This window comes from Poecilia reticulata, linkage group LG12 (assembly GCF_000633615.1).
Source record: "Poecilia reticulata strain Guanapo linkage group LG12, Guppy_female_1.0+MT, whole genome shotgun sequence".
In the NCBI taxonomy this organism is placed as follows: domain Eukaryota; kingdom Metazoa; phylum Chordata; class Actinopteri; order Cyprinodontiformes; family Poeciliidae; genus Poecilia; species Poecilia reticulata.
The window spans coordinates 6,802,500-6,823,355 of NC_024342.1; the positions used below are offsets into that span (position 1 = coordinate 6,802,500).

At 40.1% G+C, this 20,856-nt stretch overlaps 1 protein-coding gene across 28 annotated transcripts in view; it reads left to right on the forward strand.

The window, feature by feature from the left end:
* Positions 1 to 19,677, forward strand: part of fnbp1b (formin binding protein 1b) — a 66,017-nt gene extending 46,340 nt beyond the window's left edge. For 4 of the 28 annotated variants that reach the window (XM_008423579.2, XM_008423564.2, XM_008423569.2 and 1 more), the window contains 9 exons: positions 1,135 to 1,323; positions 5,039 to 5,131; positions 7,580 to 7,594; positions 7,885 to 7,920; positions 11,319 to 11,428; positions 11,526 to 11,658; positions 12,083 to 12,204; positions 12,322 to 12,509; positions 14,181 to 19,677. In XM_008423579.2, coding sequence (XP_008421801.1) covers positions 1,135 to 1,323; positions 5,039 to 5,131; positions 7,580 to 7,594; positions 7,885 to 7,920; positions 11,319 to 11,428; positions 11,526 to 11,658; positions 12,083 to 12,204; positions 12,322 to 12,509; positions 14,181 to 14,359 — 1,065 coding nt within the window. In that variant the 3' untranslated portion in view covers positions 14,360 to 19,677. The remainder of the gene's footprint in view (positions 1 to 1,134; positions 1,324 to 5,038; positions 5,132 to 7,579; positions 7,595 to 7,884; positions 7,921 to 11,318; positions 11,429 to 11,525; positions 11,659 to 12,082; positions 12,205 to 12,321; positions 12,510 to 14,180) is intronic. The other 24 variants (XM_008423572.2, XM_017307841.1, XM_008423581.2 and 21 more) reach the window with 21 other exon arrangements.
* Positions 19,678 to 20,856: the final 1,179 nt, after the last annotated feature.

Sequence of the window (20,856 nt, forward strand, 5' to 3'; positions counted from 1 at the left end):
ACAATGTTCATTGTTACCTTAATTACAAAATTTCTCAGAAGACACCATAATGTCTAAATCTAGTAGTAAGTATCATAGATGGAGAGATCGAAAGCTAAAAAGACTGAACATAAATATTTATGGAACAAGCTCAGTCTTCCTGTTATTTGCTGGCAGTCCTGCTTTCTTGCGAATAAATGCTCAGCACAACCTTAATTAAAAAAAATATTTTTCATTACATAGCTTGTTACAATCTTCACAATGCTGAAAATGCGCCGATTGTTCTTCACTCAGTAACAGGATTGTTTTTAGCCTATTAGCTCTTAGCGATGGTGCGTTCACCGACTGAAAAAATATAGACTTTTGGAGTTTGATAAGTTGAGTGAAGCTCGAAATCAGTCTTTTCTGATGACAAACCTATTTCTCTGTGCATCTCTAATTTAAACACCACAAATATCTGCATGCAGGCATAATAGACACACAAATAGAGCTGCAAGTAATTTCTTCTAATTGAAAAGAAACAAAAGCAGTCTGTCTACGTAATGTGTCTCTGCATGTGCATTATTGTGTCTAGAAACTTGTCACTGCTTCATCGTCTCACATCTGAACCAGTTGTTCTGAGGTTTGAGGAAAGAAAGACACAATTAGCTCTGTCTCCTGATGACCTGAGATTCAGTGATGAATTTCCTGTGGGATGTAGTAATTTACTCCGTTTTGATTGAAGAGAAAGAAGAAAAAAAAACGCAGAGAAAGGATCTCTAAAATGGAATCCGGCATGCGCTTCGATTCAAACTCTTTGCTTTGTCGCAGCTGCTTGCTTTGCACCCTGAACTCACGCTGTTCGTTTTGTTCCTTTTAACAGTTTATCTTTTGCTTGGTTTTATGTTTTAACTGTTACTTTGTTCCCACAACATAAACACTCATACACTGGGTTTGGCATTCCTTTGGTTGTCTTTTACGTTCTGTTTGGCTTTTTTTTGTTGTGTATTTATTTTTTAATATTTGTAGGAGGCTTATTTATTTCGTTTTGTGTTCCCTCCTTTTCCTCCTTTGTCTTTTTTTCGTTGGATTCTCGCCCCTTTCTTCTTCTTCTTCTTCTTCTTCCATGTTTTTCTTCCTTCTCCTTTTCGAAACGGCTCCCTCTCACACTGGTAGCTTATGTCCCTGTTAACGTCCCCCCGTCAGCCCCCACCTGCCCCCCCAGCCTCATCCCTGCCCTCACCCTCTGCTGTTCCCAACGACTCCCAGTCTCCCAAGCAGCACAAGGAGCCCCTCTCCCACCGCCTCAACGACTTCATGGCCTCCAAACCCAAAATGCACTGCCTCCGGAGCCTGAGGCGAGGGGTAAGTGTGTGTCCAGCGAGCTTTGTGCATGTGTTTATATGAGTGCGTGTGTGTCCAAACCTGTACCTGAGCTCTGCACCTGCTGCACTGTATGAGCGAAGCGATGCAAACCTTTTTCAAACCCGATGAACTTTCCCCCATATTGTTGCGTTACAGCTTTTTTTTTTTTTTTTGTAATAGACTTTTTAAAAAAAAGTTATGGACACTTCTGTAAATGCTCCAAAGATTTCTCAATTTTTTTCTCTTGTGAAATTAAATCTGCTTTTAATTTGTATTCAGCCTCCTTTATACTTTTACCAATAAAATTAAATTAAGTGCAATCAGAAATCACCTACTTAGTAAACTGCAAAAACACAAATTCTTACCAAGTATTTTTGGTCTAGTTTCTATTGTAATTATCTTAGCACAAAACAAACTTACATGCATTTTTTCAGCAAAATATAGGCGCTTGTTTCAAGTAATTCCTTAATATTTATTTTAAAAAGTACTAGTTCCACTGGATTATTTCACTTGTAACAAAACATTTTCCCATGTTCCCACCGTTTCACAGTTAAATCCTACCTTGTTACAACATGATTTTTTTTTCATGTGTGAAAAGTTACAAGGGCTTGAATATGTTTGCAAAGCTTTATTATGCCAATTTGAAAACAATGCAAGCTGAATACGTATTATTTGAAAACAACTTTTGAAACTATCTGACAAGAACTTAAATCGTGTAATTAGCTTCTCTCATGCAGTGCTCAGCTTTTCCGCTTCACTTGCGTGCTTCTGTGGTGCATCGTTAGAGTCCCCGTTACTCATCTGACTCACCGACAGTCTCTTCATCTTGTCCCCTTCACATTTCATATTAACTGCGCTCACAGCGACAGACCCTCTCACCTTCCCTCTCCCGCTCCCCTTACTCCTCCTCCTCCGACAGAAATATGCAAAACGCCTGAGCCGATCCTGGCGGTAGCATGGAGACTGCAGTGGTTCCCCCCCCACTTCCTCTGTGCTACTCACTCTGCAGTCTACGTTGGAGACGGATTGTTTTAGTTTTGCTTTGATGCATGCGATATGAAAGACAGAACACAAAGAACGTGAGTTTATGATAAGAGTGGAGTGATGGAAAAGGGCCAGGAGAGGGGGTTTAGAAAGGCTGTTAGGTGGGTGGTTTTTATCAGCACCAACCCGGTGTCCTGGTTTATGTCACCACCAGTTCCTGTTCTACAGTCCTAGCTGGAGTTGCAGTAGAGATACTGGGTGCCGGTCACTGGGGAAGGTCACCGCTACTTTCCTGTCATGCGACCACTCCCTCCCATAGCCAGCTCTCCCTGACCTCAGGAACAAGGCGGTCGTTTTTAATGTTCCTTCCGGGCAAACAATTGTCATGTTTTTTTTTTTTCTTTGCATGTATTCGTGACTTAAAAGGACAGCGTGTACCCACAGTAAAAACCTAAATGCAAACATGGCCTGGAAAAGAACAAACGTGGGGCAACAGGCCGGGTTGTGAATATCATTGAGGAGGAAATGACGGTAGGGAGTGCAGAGAAGAGGGAAGTGTGTAGTTTTTCTGACTCTGGGCGCATGTAGCAGGAAGTGCACGTTCTTCCGAAAGCGGAAGTGCCGCAACAAGTTTCAAGAAGAGAGACTTTAAAAGAAAATAGATCAGAGATAAATTGCAGGCCTTGTTTTCGGACCTTCAAGCGATCGAATTAGAAAGCTGAAGGTTCCTGGGGAGGCTTGGAGTGGTGTTAAAGGAAATAAGTTTTTCAGACTTTCTCATCTAGTGGCGAGGTTCAATATGTAGCTACGTGTTGAATTTAGGCCTTTTTTTTTTTCATAATTTAAAGACCTTCTGTTTGGGAGAAAATTAGCTATTAAGGAAATTTGTAAACTAACCCTGGAGGACACCTTACAAATTTCAGTGGCAGAATCTGTTCTAACATTTCTTTATAGCTACAGGTGCGAGCACACTTCTTGTTACAAGCTTAACTTAGAATCAGCTGCGGCATTCTGCAAAAGTGTTCATACTCCAACTTCTTCAAATGTCATCACCTTACAACCAAAATTTACTGCTTATTTCAGTGAGATCTGTGATCTACAAAAACAAGTTAGTGTGTTGTTATGACATGGTAGTAAATGGGGACTTGCTTTCGTTTTTTTATTTCTTTTTATATAAATATATGTTCAGTATGCTAAATTTACAGACGCCTGTATCTATGAGCTTTGTACATATAAAGAGTGAAGGTTTTGCCAAGCTCGCCACAAAAAAGCTAAATCAGAAGGAATAAAGAGCATCCATGACCCCCAGTTTGTCAAGTCTTCAATCTTAAATTGAGAATCTAATTATAGACTATTACTGGACCATTCTTACATATTCTTCTACTTTGATCTGAACCACTTTTATTTTACAACTAGGCTATATGTTGAAAGAGGGTTCCACGATATTAGAAAATCACAATATTGAAAACCTTTTATTGAACATTTATTGAACATTCAGTATGTATAATTATTATATCCATGTAGTTAAAGTAATGACAAGTTCGATATATCGTGAAACCATAATTTAACCTTTAAGTATGCTCTGGATGGGAAGCCATTGGAGCAGGATAAATAGTGGAGTGTCGTGAGAAAACTAGCAGTGCTCCGTACTAGATGCTTTGTTTATGCAGGTGAATAAGGAGTTAGTTTTCAAATTTGAAGAAACAAATGCAAGAATAACAAATTTCAATTGAGTCCATGATATGCTACTACTTAGCTTAGCAATAAAATAAGCCAGTAAAAATCTAAGCTAGCTGTATGCAGCACACATATAGCTAGCTTATATGTGTGCTAAATCGAAGCTTGTTTTTTCCGTTTTGAAAATCACTATTTATTAATTTTTTTAACAAACCACAAAAACTTTAGAATTTTTGGAACTTTCCCATATAATTGAATGTAAAACAAAATCAGGTATGTGGTATAAGGTGACTAAATGGAGGCATAAAGTTAAAGGAGTATAAATACTTTTATAAGGTGCTGGATGTTTCTCTTGATGTGTCTCAATAGAGGGATAGTTCAGCAAGCTCTTTGTTAATTATTTCATTTAGGAATAACAAAACATAGCCCTGTGAAGCACAATTTGTTTCTAATACAATTTTATGAATATAATAGCTTTTCATATGTGATGGGACGGTGTAGATCCATGCAAAAACTTAGTGAAACACTGACGCCAGTTGTCATTTGTCAATCCATTCATCACTTTGTGGGCTGCTACGTTGTATATGTCGCATTTATTTAAATGTTTATATAAAATAAGAGATATTATTTTACTTGCCTTCAATGCCATTAGAAACATCTTTATAATAAAGAAACCTTTGTGGAGAAATTGATCAAAGACAGATCTAGCTTCAACATCCAATTCTAGTATTATTCAGTGTTTATATGAAAGTTAATAGGAACTATTTTGTTTCTCTGCCCACTTCCTGCAAGGAGCACACAGTGTTACACTGGAGATTAAAGCACCTGTGGAGGTGGGCTAGTTGTGCACAGTGGAAAGATGTGCACCCCCTGCAGGAGAGCCCTCTGTGTGCTGCATATTAAGCTATCTAATCCATCCATTGTCACTGCATGTTTGTTGTTACGGAAGTAGAAAGAGCAGGTTTGTGCTTTAGGAGCCATCTCATAAGGCAAGCAGTCATTAAGGTCTTGTTTTCCTGACTTTAAGCTCTACTCTCTCTGACTGCCACTACAGCAGCAGTCCCCGTGCTCGCTCATTTATCACAAAGAGCTCATGAAGAGGACTCTGGGTCAACCTACATATGCTTTCGAAGCAAGGCAATATGTTGTAAGTGTGCTGGTTTTGAGTTTTACGTTAGGAGACAGTGAGTATCCCACCACGTTTATACATGTCTGCGGAGAGAGCGAATGAGTATCGAGAGCGAGCGTGTCTGTGATTAGTAAGGCCACACGAAAAGCAGGCAGTAGCCTCTTTTTTTTTCTTTCTTCTTAAGTGATGTGAGGAGACCGTTGGTCCCGATTAATGAGGCAAAACAACCTCACAAAGGAGGCTAGTGTCTGCGTCTGGCTCCTTGTTCATCACATGGCTGTGTCACGTGTCGGGATCGAGATGAATGATCGGAGAAGATGGTGATCTCATCCCTCATCACATGTTATCAGCTTGGGGTGTTCTGCAGCTGTCTCGGGAGGTGGGGGGCTTCCCCCCTGCTCTGTATCTGTAAAAAGGGGTCAATTCACAAAGTGTCGCAAGCACCTGAGGATGTGCGGAGATTGTGGATGTGGGGATGTGTGGCTATCGCCATCCCGCTCAGGATTCACCAACTGTGTGCTAAATAAACGTCCTGTGGAGGTGCATGTTTGGACAAGGTGTTAGTCACACTTTGGATCAGGCTTCAGCCCTCAGTGCCAAGAATTCACCCCTCCAGGGCTTTCTGTGTGCCGATGTCCCATACTACAGCGATGCTGTCTGTCTGCAAAAGCCATGATATACTTGTATATGTGTGTCTGTCTGGAGTTTAAAGTAAACATTAAAATGTATGCTAGGTTGCACATTGATTGCTAATATTTGCAGCACTTATTACATAATCAGTTACCGTAAAGCTTCAGGATGTAGTAGGTTGTCATTGGAACACGTGAAGCAGGGCAGATGCACTCTTAAAGCTAAATGTCTTAACTTTTTGTCCATGTCATCCATCCAACTTTTAAATTGCCCATCAACAACTTCCCTTTTACATTTCCACTGAGGCCATAATTTACCTAGTTGCTCATACTGTTGCAACAATTGCCGTTGAAAAGTTTCATGTGCATCATGGGCATAAATTGCAGATTAAATCAGAAATTTAAATGTAATGTGTGTACATTTGAACGACATTAACAGTTAATTAATATAGTTTGGCCATCATGCGTAATGTTTCTGATGTATTGTGAAGGTTCCCTGATTATAATATTAATCACCCATTTCCCCAGTCAGCCCACCGCCATGATTGAAAAAAATCCCTGAGGAAACCCTGTCGTGTGCAATTTTGACTTAACAAATTTGAATCTGAGCATGCAAATGTTTTAAATGTAGTTTGTGTCTGAATCTTTTCATTTGCAATTCAAATGCGCCTTTAAAGGCCTTATCGTAATGTATTCATGCCAATGGCGCCACATTGAAACATTTCACCAGTACCGCAGGAGTTTTTTAAACTCTAAATATGACATACACGACGTAGTTTTACTGACATCCGTAAATCTCTTGGAGTATGTGAGAGCAATTAATGCACGTGAAGGTGAGGTGAGTCTTCCAGGGCTTTGCAGTGAGGATCATAACCAGCCATTCCAGCTGGATGACTTGATTAGAGGACTAATGAGAGCTTGTCAGTACGCGAGCCTGTAACAGGATTACAAGTCATCTGCTCCAGCTCTACCAGCGGGGTAGAGCTGGAGCAGATGACTCCATCTGCTCCAGCTCCAGGTTTTGTGGGGTTTTCCCTTACAAAACCCCCAGTACCTGCTCCAAAAATCACTCAGCCAATCATACATACATATAAAAGCAAAACAACTTTGAGTCAAACCCTTTTTTTTCCAGTTCATAATTGTTCTCATGTGTAATTTAATTTTTCTTCCCAACAACTGTGAATTTGACCAAGACTCTCCAGCCTGTGTATATTCATTTTCTGCCTCCATGTCAACACGCAGATCTGCTAAATGTGAACACTGGCTTTTTGGCGCCCTCTGCTGTCCGCTCTGTGTCACTACATCAACAGTTGGTCGTGACAGACAAGTAAAAAGGGAGTGGGGAGGGGGGGGCGGAAACCAAACGATTCCCTTCACCTCTGTTTACTTCTCGTCTCTGCGTTTGCATTCATCTGTCATCACTTTAAATTGATCTCACTGTGCATGCTTCATGCTGTAGGTGGGCTTTTTTTTTTCTTTTCCCTCCCGCTGTTGTAGCTCTCATGCTCCATTAATACATCAATGTTAAACTTCACCACTCTGGAAAAGAGAGGACAGGCTTTATAAGTCAAATAATTTCTGAAAGTGCTTATTTATGTCACAACTGTGTTTTCAGTAAAGTCAAATCGTTCAGTGCTCTCTTTCCCTCATGTGGTGCAGTCTGACACAATACAGCATTATTATGAAATGAAGGTAAAGTGTTTTTTTTTTCTTCTTTGTTTGTTTTGGGAGAACAAATGGCTGTGATGTTTCACTTGGTGCTGACGTTTATCTGTTGTGTCTTTCTCCCTTCCTGCTCCTCGACATTTTTTTCTCTCCCCTGTCCCTTCCCATGAAGCTTTCTCTCAAGCTGGTAAGCATGACCGTATAACTGCACGTCCCGTTAGAGGCATGACCGAAGCACGCATGTCACCTCCCCCGCCCTGTAACAATTTAATCATTTACGTTTTGTTGTGCTCCGTTTGTTTTTGCTTTGAATATGAGTTAATTATGAAATTAATTTGCAGCGACATAACAGTGAACTTGAAATGTATGTCATCTGTGTGCTATTTTATTTTTTTGGCGTTTTTGTGCTTTTTTTGTTTTGTTTACGTTGTGGTTGTGTTCTCGTCCTGTCTCTCCCGAAACGTGTCTGTGGTGCAGATCACACTCAATTCCCACGTCCGGAGTCTCATTGAGGTGATCACATTTACTCTGTGTTTTTACCCATTAGTCTGCCCCTGTAATCCTCACTGTCTGGAGCAAATTGTTAGATCTCCGTAACAAGTACTAATCCGACTGAAATTAGAAGGTGTCGTCTCATGTTCTCACACTGCATGCCGGTACTTTTGTAGTATTTAGTTTCTAACACAAGAAACCTCATCTGGTGGGCATGCTTACGAAGAAAATCAACTTGATTATAATATTTCTGTGAATGAGATGCTATTTTCTTGGCTTAATAAGACAGTTTTGGGAAATACTTTTTCATTTCTAAATAAAAAAGGAAAGAAATCAGTTCTATCCATATATTTAGCATACAGAAAATTGAGTCTCTTGCCATCTTCTTATTCCCAGCTTACGTTCATCATGACGCTTTGTCTACTGTCCTTAGCGTCACTTTTAACGTCTTCGGGACAATGCTTCCCATTTGAAAATGGGACGAATATAACACAATGGCACACTTGCAAAGACAAGTCACTCCAGACAAGAAGCACAGATACAGGGAAGCTAGTCGGAATTGATGGAACTAATTCATTTGCAAACCCGAAAGAAAAACCCTTTTCAAGGCCGCAAAAGACCTTAAACTGAGATTGAGGGTTACCTACTTGCTACAATAGCATTTTTATATTAAAATGACCTAGTTGAAGGCCAGACGTAAATCTGATCGGGAATATTTCACAAAACAGTAAGTTGCTACTTTCTAGATAGACTAAAGTGGTTGAGTTATGCCCACAAAAGCTAACAAAATAGTAAAACCAAAGAGTGATTCTGCAAACTTTTGACTAAGGGGTAACAGACAAATCACACATTTTTATTAAATATAAATATTTGAGTATCGCTCCTCAGTGATGAAATACTTTGTGTGGGTCTATGCAGTTGTAACATGACAAAAAGTGGAAGCAATCAATGGTTATGCAAACTTGAACTATACCCAATGTCACAGCTATCATTTTAATGTAATGACTTCCTTTCAAATTCAGGACACCTGTATGCTAAAATTTGACCTTGGGAGTTGTGAGTATTTTGTACAACAAGACTATTGAAAAGAAAATGTATTTCCCAAAAAATATGACCTCTTCCTTTAGGCTGACTTCAAAAGGGACTAGTTTCTGTGAATGCTTTGGGTTGTTTGATTCCATGCAGCACAATCTAACCAACAGATTCAGTCCAAAGGAAATGTAAAATGACCAAATATCTCTCTTTAGAATTAGCACATAGAGTTAAACCTCATCTTAGCATTTTCATCCTGAAGATTTGTGAGCTCTAATTCATGAAGACGCATGGTGTCCCTGCATGACGACTGACGGATGTTTGTTATGTTGCATGCCGGGTTAAGTGTTGCATGGTGATACAGGGAGGAAGGGTAAAGTTTCTGTATTGATCTAGCTGCTGTAATCGACCTCCAGTGTGTAGCACCAGCTGCCTGAGAGAGACCCACCACAAGCCTTCACCTCTTCAGTCCACACTGAATCAACAGTGACAGAATTATTTAGCACTTGTGCAACCCACCTTTGCTAATAGCCTGAGTCTTGTTTCATAACATTTTACAGAGAAACAGAACTTTAGTTATTCCTCTGTAGAAGACGTTAAATTGTTCGGTCCACCTGGATCTTTGTCTTCTCTTCCCCTTAGTCTTCCTGGTCTAAGCCACTAGTCTACAAACTATGGCTCCGTAGGCCCCAAGTGGCTCATTGGGTCTTCCACAATGGCTATTAACTTTAGCTTGAATTTATACAGAATCAATTCATGAAATTAATGTTGCAAAATATAGATTTAATAACAAATGCTGGTTTTATTTGTTTATGTAATAAATAGATTTTTCATGACAGAATGACACTACAAATACTGTTGATATTTATTTTAAATCTAGTTTTTTTGTCATCAAGTTGGAAACTGTGCTTTCTTTCATTTTTCATAAATTTCAACATCCGATATAAGTATTCTTTTCTGCAAGTTTGTTTTTATTTTTTTTGAAAACAGAAAATTAGGTACTTTTAAAAATGACAAATTTTCTGAAATTGATAGTTATCAAAAAATAGAAGTTGTCTTAAAAAAAGAGGTCTTTTAATTTATGAAAGCTTAAAGCAGAGAGCATGCTATTATATAAAAAAATTCCCCAGCATTTATATAGTTTTTTTTATGTTTTATTAGCATTTTTTAATGTTTTATTAGCTTCATATATATATATATATATATATATTCTAATATATTAGAGGTGTGCCGATTGATCGGCCACCGATCATGATCGGCCGATTTCCGTGAAAAAGTGTATGATCGGTGATCGCCAATCACGGTCTCTTGTTGCCGATACCGATCACCTGCATCTCATTTCGCAGMCTGCCTGTGCAGCTGGTCTCCTCTTTCCTTCACACTGCACAAACGCGCAGCAACAAATCCTAAGCAATGTGGAACTATAACGCACTGAGTGAATGGGGAAGTTTGCGTGTTGCGGCGGAAAAATTGAAGCACGTGGGGTGAAGCATGTCAAAATGCATCAACACGACCAATCTAATATGACATAAAACAATGCCATACTTGATGGAGTTTGGTTACATCGAGGCTCACTGCAGTAAAAAAGACATATGGAGGATCAAATAGCAGGTAGCTATTTGATCCTATTTGTGGTAGCTATCACCTAGCAGCGCACAGCTACAAACACTCACCCGGATTAGCATGACGGTCAGAAAGCTAAACAAATAACCCGCAAAATTATTTAAGTCTTTTGAGCTGCGATGTAAGACGCAGGTTCTGCTCTCGCAGTTGAACCGCTGCTACGCGCTACAGGTAGTAATATTTGACAGACGGAGCACCGCTTCTGCTCCACCTGGTAGTGACTCTCACACCGAACCTCTGCTTAAAGCTGCAGCATCTAACCTAAAAAAATACATTTTACATACGTATTAAAACAAACAAAATTTAATAAAATAATAATACAGACTGGAAACGATCATAAAACCTTCTACACTCCCCTAACCTCCACATCAGGAGCATTCGGTCCCAGCAGAGAGCAATCACGCAGTTTGAAACCCATTAGCCAACTCACACTTCCGGCAGAGTGCTAGATTAGAAGTGGCGACTGAACAGGTGAACGGCGTCAAAAGCCTTTACACAGGCAAACATCTAATCTTTAGTTCTCACTGTGTTAAAGAGCGGCTGCAGTGTCTCCTTTTACCGAGCCATGTAACTGGACCAGAACTTAAAAGTGTTGCCTTTTCTGGCATTTGGTAAATGGAGACACTGCATCTGCCTAGACAAGGTTACTCTGGAAACAGCAGCTCACAAATGGTAGACTGCCAATTTTTTGTATTCTTACACGAGATTTTATGTCCCCTTATCTTTCTGTCTCCCTTTTTTTCCTGCTTTTTCTTGTCTTTTAGGGATCTGGACCAGAGGACTTCAGTCATCTGCCACCAGAGCAAAGGAGGAAGAAGCTACAGGGCAAGATTGACGACCTCAATAAAGATATTCACAAAGAGATGGACCAGAGGTTTTTGTTTTTAATAGTAATAATAAAAGAAAAACACATTGAATTTTGAGTCTTTTACCCGTGTCACAATGACTTCGATTTGCTTCCTCCTTTCCAGGGATGCACTGACCAAGATGAAAGACGTGTACATAAAGAACCCCCAGATGGGCGACCCGACCAGCGTGGACCCCCGGCTGACAGAAATAGCCCAGAACATTGAGAAGCTCCAGGCTGAAGCACAGAAGTTTGAGGTTAGTCCAGAGCCAGATGCAGCTCTCAGCTCTCTTCAGTGTTAATGTTGGTGGAGCGAGAATGTTTGTACATTCAGAGCAGTAAAAAATGAGGTGCTAAAGCTGGGTTCGGTCCAAATGCTAATCCTGTCCATATTAGGACAAGATGTGGATGCAGACTGAGCGGTCTGCAACAGCCTCATTTAAAAAGGGAGCTCGTCATTTTAAATCACCATACTGCCTTGCAGGAGAATGCCTAACTGTTTCAACTTCTTGTCAGTGCGCAAACAGAAACTTTTATACATTTGCTTGAATAACTTGTACTTTTAGAAGTAGTTTTACTCTGCTGTACTTCCTGCTTTTACCTACATAACTTTTTTATGAAGTATCGCTCTTGTGCAAAATTTCTGGATAGCGCCTTTGAGTCAATATGTCTGTTTTTCAGGGCTGGTTAGCGGAAGTAGAGGAGAGGATGCCTTCGAAGAGCGACTCACACCGTAGAAGCGGACTTTACGAGATTCAGAGCAACATAGCAGTGAGCAACAACTGTGCGCAAGACAGAGAGAGGTATGGCATACTCAGACAAACATGAGTCCTGTGCCTAACAAAAATCAGATGAAGCTCTTTTTTTGTGTGTGGAAGGAAACTGCAAATGTTTTCACTGTATGTTTAATGTGTGTGTTGGCCCCTGAGCAGCCCGGACGGCAGCTACACAGAAGAGCAGAATACAGAAACTCAGGTCAAAGCCAACATTAACCCCACCCCCAACACCAACCCCATCCCTACCACCATGCCGGACGACGAGGAATTCGACGACGACGACGAGCCGCTGGCCACCATTGGCACCTGCAAAGCGTTGTACCCTTTCGAAGGTAACACACTGCCGTGAAGTGTGAGATATAGTTTGGAGACGCACATACATAACCATTATTGGTTGGATGCCGGGAAAGGCCTGCCATTTGTGGAAATGATCTAAATGTGAAGGATGTGGACAAGCACGATTCCGTCGACCGAGGAGGCGGAGGGTGTGATGTTTCTGTGGAAATGTGTGGAGGAGGGATGTGAATAAAAAGTACATTTTTCTCTTCCTCTTTTTCAAACTATCCTGAGCTGTTTGGTACAAAAATCCCACTTGGTAAAGGTGAAATTTTATTGGCTTCTTTTCACAAAAAAATTTAAATTCTTCCTAAGAGTGAAAAAGAAGCTTTAGTCATCTGAAAATAAAGATGCATATACTTGTAGTTGGTCTGTATTATAGACTGCTGACATAACATCAAAAATAAACTTTTTGCTGTTCATATTAGTGGTTACCTTTATTTTACGTTTCAAATGTTTTGCGTTCCAACCAATTCTAACCCTTCATGCCTTGGTGCAAAGTCTCATTGTGCTCTTTTATTCAAGTCCAGCCTTTTTAGCAGTAAATTGCCTTTTTTTACGTTTTTAGGGGTATAACATAAACTCTCCAGAACTTAACTTTCTCCATTAAATGTCTATTTTCAGACATCAAAGTCAATTTGGAACAATTCTCTCTGTTTTAGTTCCATAAAAGCCTAAAATGCACAGCTGTTAACTAAGCTGTTCTTACTAGCTTTCAAACCTCTCCGCAATGCAATGGATTTATAGGACTTTTGTGTGGTAGACCACAAGTTACGAGGAAAATTAGACATAAACATAAAAGTGCATTATAAATAAATCTTAAAAAGTGAGGCTTTCATCTGTTTTCAACCTCCTTTGATTGTGATAACGCTAAATAAAATCAAGTGCGACATTTCCTTTAGAACTCACGTGATTAGAAAATACAGTTTGAGACGTGAGTTTTCAATGGATTAATTATTAATTGGAGAGGTAACCAAGAAGGTTTTAGGAATTGCTTTTCCTATTAAAGGCTGCAGAAAACTTGAAGAGGGGTTGGAGATTTAAAATGGCAAAATGGTCCAGTCAAAATCCAGACCTAAATCCAGTATGTTCCCACACTTTTCAGATTTTCATTAATGAGAAATGTCATTGGGAGGTGAACCTTCAGCCCAGTCTGAGGTCCTCAGCACTCTGGACGAGGTTTTCTACCAGGATATCTCTGTTCTTGACCGCATTCATCTTTCCTTCAATCAATCACTCGTCCTATCCCTGCAGCTGAAAAACACCCCTATAGCATGATGCTGCCACCACCATGTCTCACTGTTGGGATTGTACTGGGCAGGTGACGAGCAGTGCCTGGTTTTCTCCACATATACTGTACTGCTTAGAATTAACGCCAAAAAGTTCAATCTTCGTCTCATCACTAGAAGTTTTATTTAAACACTCTTAAGGAACACGTTATTGCTAAATAAACTAGAAGCTCTTGCATAACTGAACGGGTGGATGGTAGGCCATTGCAAACTGCTGCCAGTTTTGTTTTCCTCTATCTCATGCACAGAGAGCCGTTTCGTGTTGATTAGTTTATTAATGTTTTCTGCCGCCTTTTCAACTAAACGCAGTTTGCCGTTTTCCTGCAAGTCCTCAAGCTTAAAGAAACTGACGTCCACTTTGTTTCTCTCCTTGCCCAGGTCATAACGAAGGCACCATCGCCGTGGCCGAGGGTGAGCTTCTGTACGTCATAGAAGAAGACAAAGGAGACGGCTGGACACGGGTTCGGAGGAACCAGGACGAAGAAGGATACGTCCCAACATCCTACATTGAGGTCAATCTGGAACCGAATGCCAAAGGTGCTATGACGTACATCTAACTTGGCAAGCTCATCCTGTGACAGATTTTTTTGTTTGTTACTTTAATCAATATCTTTCCATTGACTGGGTCAAAGATTATAGATTGTTAATAGCCACTTGGAAAGATGCACTTCCCGTCTCCGTAGAGGGAAGGACCAATCATATTTGTCTTTTGTGCCTCATGACAGTTGATGCAGGGAGCGTGCCTTTTAATTCTGAGGTCCATTGTGTGAAGACTCAGAGGACAAGGCACACATTTTCACTGCAGTGCCACCTAGTGGTCGTACAACACGAGTCATGACACCTCCAGTCAAAGCTGTGGGACAAATCAGCTGCTGACAATGAGCACCGATACATTTCAAACACAAACCTCTTGATTACACTTGTTAGAATCTTAAATGTTAGAATATGGACTTGAACTATTATAATATTAATCAAGGGGTCTGATCCACCACCATGAAAGACCATCTGAATCGTGTGTTTTTGTAACTCGTTGCACCCAAACGACAAACATGCTCAACGTGCGATCATACAAAACGCTGCCGAGATCTGCTGTATTAATTTTATGTCTTCAGTTACTTTTTGTAGGCCGATCAGAAATAGAAACACAATAAAATCCATGACCTCAACTCTAAAAATGTTGCATGCCTTTAATATTATAAATGCTGGCGCATTAGGAAATGTAAAACCAATTATTGTTCCCAATGAGGGATGATTTTATAAGACTAGTAATCAAGTTTACGGCATTTTTTTATTGCTCTGTTTCCACATTCTCGATTCACTTTTTGATAACTGTATTGTTGGCCTGCTCTGGATCTTTCTCTCCAGGCCAGTGGTAAAGGAATAAAGGAAAAAGAAATCAGCTGCTCTCAGCTCTATGGTGAGACTGAGCTGAGGTTGCGACCTTTTTAAAGCTCCATGGTGTCTTGCATGGGTCTTCTAGCAACACCGTCTGTCATTCCACTTCACTGCCACATAATATTTCGCGCAACGAAACAGACTGACTACTTCTCAGATTAGTGCAAAGGCCTCAGTTTGGCTTTCACAGGGTTTGTTATGGCACTTTTTTTTTCTTTACCAGAGTTTTTGAGAAGTGTTGCATGCTGCAGCATCTGTGAGTGTTTTGTCATGACTTGGAGTTAGCATGTTGTGACAAAGTGCGGTGGCTGCTTGCTAGCATAACCTCACGACCGACAACAGCTAAATAAGGTGATGATTGTAGCTTTACGGACATATCTTTGGTCGATCTACAGACATTCAGTGCCTTGTTCAAAATCAAGTCATACTTTTTCATCCTGTTTCGCATTTTATCACAGTACCGCCAGAGAATTTAAACTTTAAAGTGGAAGGAAAATGATGGTTTACAAAATTGCTTTTGCATTTATATTCAGCCTCCCTTGACAACACTTGAGGCATGTATTTCTGCAGTCAGACTGAAGCATTTTGGGGGCTAGTCTAGTAATATTTTTATGTAGTCTCCTCTATAAAATAGCTCAGTTTCAAGCAGATCATGGGTCACTGCCATTTTTAGATCGTAGAGAGTTAAAAGTGGAATTTGTTTCAGCCGAGTTAAAACGGTATAACTTTACTTTTAGTTTTTACTCCATCCAGTGCTGGTTCCTGGTTCCTTTTCTTTATTAATGTTGTCCAAGCCTTTTATTTAAGGTAACAGATTGAAGGGGGATGAATGTAAATCGTTGCCACTCACGATTTTTTATGTTCACATTTTTTTCATCCAGTTCACAAAATCTGTAAATTAATAAAATACATTAAAGTTTGTGGTGGTAAAATGGTAAAATGTGGAAAAGCTGAATGGGTATGAATAATTTTGCAAAGCACCATACATTATAACACATTATTATTACTTCTAACAGTTTCACATATACCACAACCCCTCTTCTATTCATATTTAAATATTTGGGATCTTCGAGTTTCTCTTTTAACACTAACTTTCTTCTTTTTTTGTCGTCTTTCTTGTTTTTGTTTCTTTGTTCGTTTGTGTGTATTCTCCTTTCAAATTGCAGATTCCTAAAAGCGAGAGGCTGGCAGAGGAATGGCAGGGCAAGCAGCCGCGGCGAAAACCACGGTGTGAAAAAGTGAAAGATGGGCTCAGTATTTAGAGAAAGAAATATCTGAGAAAGAGAGAGCGATGGATGATAAGAATGCCGCTGAAATTCACAAACATTTTGACAAAAAAAAAAAAAATTTATCAGCAGCGTCGAGCTTCCTCCGCTGAACAAGAGATCGGTTTTAGCTCTCATAACATTCTCCATTTTAACTCCTCCCTACCACCACTCAGATGATAGTACACAATTTGATCCTTATTGTTTTACAGCAGAGCTTTGCTTCTTAATGTCACTAACTCTGCTTGCGGCCATGAAGAGGTTTTTTTTTGGCATCCTCGCTCCTAACGCCCCTCGCTGCCCCTTGCTCGGCTTTTTTTTCTCTCTCTCTCTCCTGCCTAATTCCTTGTGTCACTCACAATTACGGGAAAGCGTGTGGTCAGAAACAGGACGGAAGAGCAGCAGGAGCCCGAAGGGGGATGTTAAAACACAGCCGCACGAAGCCGTAAACTTCCTAAAACAAGTCATCCCAGTCTCATCGCCTTCACCCTTCACTCCTTAAAAAAAGTATTTAAAAAAAAAGTCAACCACTCATTTTGCAGGTTTCATCCAAGCAGAAACAGAAGGAGATGCTGATCTTTTTTTTTCTTTTTTTTTTCGTGTTTCTGCTTTCTTTCTTTGTTTTTGTGTCGCACCACGTTCAGGTTCCTGGGACCGGCTGGAGGCCCGTCACTCTCATCCACACAGTACTCATATCTTGTCACTGGTGTCTGTTCCTCTCTCTGACCACACCCTTTCGTTCCCACTCTCCTTCCTGGCCCCCACAAACCCCACTCAGGCAGCTCAGGCTACCTGTCTCACAGCTGCTTCGAGCCTCCCCCGTCTTGCTTCTTTTTGTTATTTTATTTTTTAATTTGCTAAGGCTCGGGGCGTGTGGTGTGGTGCATGCTTGCCCTGTCTTCCTCCTCGCCCCCCTCTGCTGGCGGCTCGGAGAGGCGGCTTACGCCACCCCCCACCCACCCACTCCGTCCTGCTGCCGCTGCCTCGAGCCTTTCTGTTCAGTTTAACCCTCATTGCCTGGTCACACTGTTTAAATTAACCTGGATGCTACTGTTTGGGTTCAGTGCCTGTGGTTTTTTTAATAAACTTTTTTTTAAATATATTTATGTACATTTCCTTTCTGTTTGTTCTAAAAGCATGTTTTCCTTGTTTTTAACTGCAAATATGTGATCTTTCCCTCCTCCTTCTCCCAGTGCTCCAAAGTGTAATCACAGATGAGGACGTTAGGGAGCCATAATGTTGTTTTCTGACTGATCTTACACATAGATAGGTCACGTCTTGTGAATTTCTGTCTTTTTCTATTTGTTTGTAAAACCGTAATGCGACTTGTGGCTAGTTTACAGTCCAACACCCTGTGGGAAATGTCTCTGCTTGGTTTAGGCAACTCCTAAAAATAAATAAATATCCCCGTTTCTACTGTATACGAAAATGTACTGTGATGAACATTTTCTTGAGACTGAAGTGTGACAACATACACAGATCATCACCTGAATTGAGCCTTAACCAGGTGGGACGAAAAAGATGTAGTCGGATTTGTTTAATACGATGAAAGTGTCTGTAGGCATGGGCCGGATTACTGGTGTTAAGGAATGCCGTGGTTTTTCAAATCTGCAAACATTTAGCAACATTTCTACGGTTTAAACTCCTTTTAAATGTGGAGGTGACTGAAGTTCTCTCCAGATAATAATGAGCATCTCTTAAACCATATCCTCCAGGCTGTCGCTCAGCCAACTGAGAGAATGCTACTGCTGTCTTTCTTATACTTGTCAGGTAGATTCGGTATAAATGGGGACAAAAATTGGAACATTTGTTAAATTTTCTGCTGGTGCAGTTCGCCTTCACGCTGCACTGTCGAAAGAACTAAACCTGTTTACCTCCTCGCCTTTAGTGGTGCTGGACCACGAGTCACCGAAGGAAATTACACGAAAACTTCTGAAGACGGCGCAACTTCCTCCTTCACAAAATGTGAATAAAAATGTTATGGTGTCAGATTTTAGTGGTTGAAGTTCATTTCTGTTTTTGCTAAAAGACCAAAAGCCATTTCTCCTGCCATCGCTAGACTTTTTTGTTTTGGTTGTATTTAGTACATGTGCATTGGGGTCAAGAACGTGGTATTCTCAGTGTTCTGCTGGTTTAGGACCGGGTACGTTACTTTTGCTGCTAGATCAGAATCGTTTATTCATATTTACAGATTAGCTGACCCCCAAAATTTCTGAGAGCCTAACCAAGGGGTCATATAAGTATTTTCTGAATTCATTTCACTTTGAAATTTAAGCACCCAGCATGGCGAGGTGATTCTTTAGCTGCGTCACACGTGGGATATGCAAAGCACACAAGAGCTATGTTGTGTTCTCAGTGTCAAATTCACAGTAAGGTATATTTTACTCCACTGAAATAAAAGCTCAATAGTAACAAGAGCACAAAAGAGTTTTTGATAGAAGAAGTTGGATCACGCTGTACATTTTGGTTACATCCTGTCTGAAACTCAGACCGACCCATGCCTATCTCTGACTGGAAGACTACAACTTTTTCCCCATATTCAATGGCACATAGTGTACAAGATTTCAACTTTTTTTTATTATTTGTTTGTACTCTTTGAGATTCTTCCTCTTTGTGTCTTTTTTTTGTTGGAATATTCTGTTTCTCATCCCACCTAAATGAGACTCCTCTTAACAGCAAAGATAAACAATCCTGCTGTTTTGTGTTCTGTTCAGTATCCACGTACAGCAGGTTTTCATAAACACTTCCCATGCGGAGGAGTGATTAAGCAGACCTATTAATAGGCTCCCGCCCTCCCCTATCTCATCATGTCAAGATTTTTTTTTCCAAGTTTATTTTGTGTCTGTAATAAACGTCGAGAGCGAAGTGGCAGATGCCTCACCACAAATCTTCCAGCCCTCAGAATCACCTGCCTGTACAGAGGATGTGACATGATGGAATTAGAGAGAGTATATATGAATTTATTAAAAAGGAAAAAAAAAAAAGTTTTAAAAGGAAAAACATCTATTTTAACTATATGGACAGTCTTACCGCGGATTTATTTGCTTCGACTAGTAAGACTTCTCTTCCTTTATGAGACCTACCAAATGGTGTGTTTTTTGCACTTTTTCATTTGTGTTCCATTTGGTGGCCCCATGCTTGTTGTTTTGGAGCACTGAATACTTTGTATTGTGTTTAATTTTATGTGCCAATTAAATATGCCTGAAAAGAAAGAATGATGTGCGTGTTTTTTCCTTTCTCATGGCGATTCGAACATGATTGCCAGTCATTACTGTGCTGATGTGCATCCACAAATGTGTTTGAGAAGTCGCATTTTTTATACACAGATAAAGTCTGATTATTAGGCTTTATGATGTAAAAAAAACAAAAACAAGGAATATTCCAAGGAGCCTGTTCCTTCTTTTAAAACGTCATTTATGGAATGATATCTCAGAAATAGAGTTTAAGATGAAACACAGAAACAGCAAATAATCATTATATTGATAAGCTGCTCTGAGAAGATAAAGGCAATTTATGTGAATGAATGTCATTTAATTAATAAATTAGTCCAGGAGGTGGCTTTACGCTTTTATTTACAGGCAATTTTCAATATTTGAAGTGTCAGTGCAGATTTGCTAGTTGCTTACAAAAAGTTAATTTTCTTAACTTTTACTTTAATGAATAGATCTCCATATTATGTAACGGAATATAGAAACTACATAGACTGCCTGGGTCTACTGCAGACAATAGTGTGCTTCACTTTAATACATAAAAACGTCTTACTGTATCAAAGAAAATACTTGTAGTGGCAAATCTCGGCTGCAGTTCATGGGGCGACCAGCAGGGGGGAGACTTGTTCCACCTGAAACTCCTCTCAACTTTTAACAACTTGAGAACAAGTTCTGAAAAAGTACACGCTGTTCCCCAAAACTGTTTGAAAAAAAAATGAAGTTGTATGTTTAGAAACGTCAGTTTGCCACATGGTTGTGTTTTGTAGAAAGAAAAAAAAAAGGCATTTTAATGGTATATCATGGCATGAGAGATTCATTTCCCCCAAACTGCATACAAATAGTGTTTTCTGTTTACCAAGCTAAAGCTTCGGCGTCCAAATGAAGACATATTCTCCACAACATACGACAACCCCCACCACGTTCTCGGTTGGCCTCATCCAGGCCTTTGAAACCTGACAACAGTGGCTCAAAATGGCTGAAATAAAAAAAATAAAACTGGCCCAGTAAATCCTCTGGAGCAAAACAGAGCTTCCCGTCTCCCAACATGATTCAGAGCTACTTCCACTCTGCACTCCTAATTGGTTTATTTGGCAGCGAAAGCCCCGCTCATCAATTAACATTACTTGCAAGACGTTGCCTTAGAATAAATAGCTTTTCATCAACGCTCCTCAGGCCAGCTTGATT